Here is a 2,928-nt window from a genome sequence, read left to right on the forward strand (position 1 = left end):
ATGTATGCACATTATATTTGTCAGCCCGACAATCGAACAGAAAAAATTAGCGAAGGCCGGTTCCTAAAGTGCGTGATTTCTCTCGCGTGCGACGGTATCGATGCAATGAAGCCTCGAACCTTGGCACCAATGCCTCTACTGAAGAGAAGCTTGGCGTGGCTGCTCGCTGAACTTTTTGATGGGGAACAAAGCCAGGTGGGAGGGAAACAAGATATTTATACTTGGAGGGATACGGCCGAAATGTGGGTGATTTGCGCTGTCATAGTATGCTTATACAGAGTGGATGTACTGTAGTATGGCTTTGTGTACATACATGTACATTGTACACTACGCCAATGACAGCCCATGACTCAGACTCTGACGAGATCTATCATCTGGAGCTGACCTGTCACCTCATGAGTTCGTAGTCGAGAAGTGTTTGAGAGTAGCACCTGATTGCGATTACACACACTTTCTTATCTTGACGGGTGAAATCATTCCCGAGCCTGGTTGGGGCCTATGTATCTCGGCAGACTTTATTCTCGGCACGTTTTGAGCGTTCATTTATAGTGCCGCTGCCGACCCCTCCGAATAAGTTCTGATGTACATCTCTCGAATCCTGTTTGAGCTTATCAGAACGCGTCGTTCCGGACCAAAAAATGACAGACTGCCTTGAATTTTGAGGATTCTGTAATCGAAGCTCTCCTTCAACAATGCAAGACCGGAGACGTAGCCGAATTTGAAACTTTCGAGATAGCGAGTATAGCGTAGATGTTTCAGATTGTTTTTGCACGATTAGTTTCACCCTGTTTTACCGCTATCTTTGCTCGAGAAGTAGGAGGTAGGTAGCGCTTTTCCACGCAAGCTGCAAGCAGATAACTTGATTTCTTTTACTTATAAGACGAGCTCTTCCGTGTCACAGAGCGGCGCCAGCCCACTATCGTTAATAGAATAAGTTATCACTTAATACCTTCAGGGAGTACAACCAGTTTGCTCTAGAAATATCTTGGAAGTCGTACATTTCTGAACCCTTTTTACTCAAATCTCTTTACAAATCACGTTCATTAAGTCCTTGAGATCTGAAAAATCTTCATACTTGCTTAAAACATCATGTCCCGTTTGATAGCTATCGTCCTTACAATTTTATGCGCTTCAGTCATTTCTATAGCGGCATATCCAGGTCTTGGGAGGTATATGCCCCCAAGTGACCCAGACGACTACCTAGAAATTGCAAAGTATGCGACACAGAAGAAACCCCAAGAACCGATCCCTAAACCACCTTCTTCCAACCGACCTCAAGTCAACACAAACTTTAGAGTGAAGCTTGTCAATCATATTCCTTCAATGAAGTCTTCAGAGGTCACTCCCGCAAGTGAAATTATCAAACCTAGACCTATGTACAAGTAAGCTCACAACTTCAATTTAAAATATGCTCGAAGCATGTCTCTCGAACTAAATAGACCAAGATTTTCCGTACTGATTTTCATCTTTCATCATCTAAACAGTGTGCCAGCGGGGAGTCAATTTGAGTGAAGAGAAGATTTCACTCTTGATTTTATTTCCTCAGATTCCAATGCGCACAGCGTCATCACTGCATTTACTCATAGAATAATCCACATAGGAAGGATCCACACTACCATGCACATATTCTTTTCCCACATGATACAAGCAGCTCATGATGAGATGAAATCATAGGCTGAGTTGACTTGATGAAGACTTTTATGATACTGTTGATTGTTGTTCTTTTTAATTCTCAAACTCGGTTTCTTTTCATACCCTCATTATCTATACATTGAATTGTTTTTACTTTGATCAAGTGCGGCTTCATCATCCGGAACCTGGCGACCTTGAATTTTTATCGCATAAAGCAGGATTTCGGGGTACCATCTTGCAGCTATCATTATATTGATTGCAAATCTATCAGCGTTGACAGTGACTCACACTATAGAGTTTAGAAAATTCTTTCCATATGCAAAATCCAGTGAGAGTTTTCAGATTCTTACAATCCCAGAAAAGAAGACGCGAGACAAAGAGCGTTCTTAAAGTGCCATGTGGAATCTACATCATGTCACCCCAATCGTAACCCCACTCCGGGAGAGATGTTGATGTGTTCAAATGAACACCTGTTGAATGTCTCTTCAAAGATGAATTCGATATTGGAATTCACCATGTCTTGCTTAGCAAAAAATGACCTTTCATGGTCATTTGGACTCTGGAGGTCATGACTCCATGAGAGACAGCATCAGGTGCTCTGACCGTGGCGGTGGAAGCTCGGTACTAAATCTCATCGAGTTTCGGATAGTTTCGGATAGTTGATGTACAATTTCGAGTCACGCGGGTTCAAGTCATGATTACACCACGGGAGGACTTTTTGTCAGAAATCGGCCTGCCATTGGCTGAGATTGGCCTGAGCGAAAACCAGCCTACAGACCGACGGCAGGCCACCGAGAGGCGGCCTGCATTTGGCCATCCTCCCGGCGCGCAGATGTCATGTTGGTCGCATCGCAAAATGGCCTGAAGACCGCCTGCAGCCATTTTACAGGCGGCCTGTAGATAGGACGCATTGAGCGCGCAGACGCCGGCTCGCCAGCACGCAAGAAGGCCTGCAGACCGACTGCGAGCTATCCACACTCCGCCTGCAGTCGGTCTGACTTCCGGCGCGCAGACGCGTGATGGCCAGGTTGTTTTCGAGATGAGCCACCTGCCTGCAGGCGGTTTTCCGGTTTCCGGGGAATTCCGACCAGGGATCCGACTGCGTCCGAGTGCAGGCGGCCGGCCAATGCACCGCACGCGCATGTTGTTCACTGAGGACACTTCCAGATCAAATTAACATCATTGCAACCACCACCACCACCACATCATCAACTTCACAACCTTCAACTTTCTAGCACTGTTTCAATCATGAGTGATCTACCCCAGTGTAAGTCATATTTCAAGAAGATATCCATG

General features: G+C 45.4%; 1 protein-coding gene across 1 annotated transcript; it reads left to right on the forward strand.

The window, feature by feature from the left end:
- Positions 1-1,386, forward strand: MELLADRAFT_102760 (uncharacterized protein; the record flags this gene model as incomplete). Its single annotated transcript, XM_007405491.1, has 4 exons — positions 1-264; positions 646-739; positions 779-820; positions 1,106-1,386. 4 exons carry the CDS (start codon positions 1-3, stop codon positions 1,384-1,386), a joined length of 681 nt encoding a protein of 226 aa, XP_007405553.1.
- Between the last annotated feature and the right edge of the window lie 1,542 nt (positions 1,387-2,928).

This window comes from Melampsora larici-populina, assembly GCF_000204055.1.
Source record: "Melampsora larici-populina 98AG31 unplaced genomic scaffold MELLAscaffold_4, whole genome shotgun sequence".
Classification (NCBI taxonomy): Eukaryota; Fungi; Basidiomycota; class Pucciniomycetes; order Pucciniales; family Melampsoraceae; genus Melampsora; species Melampsora laricis-populina.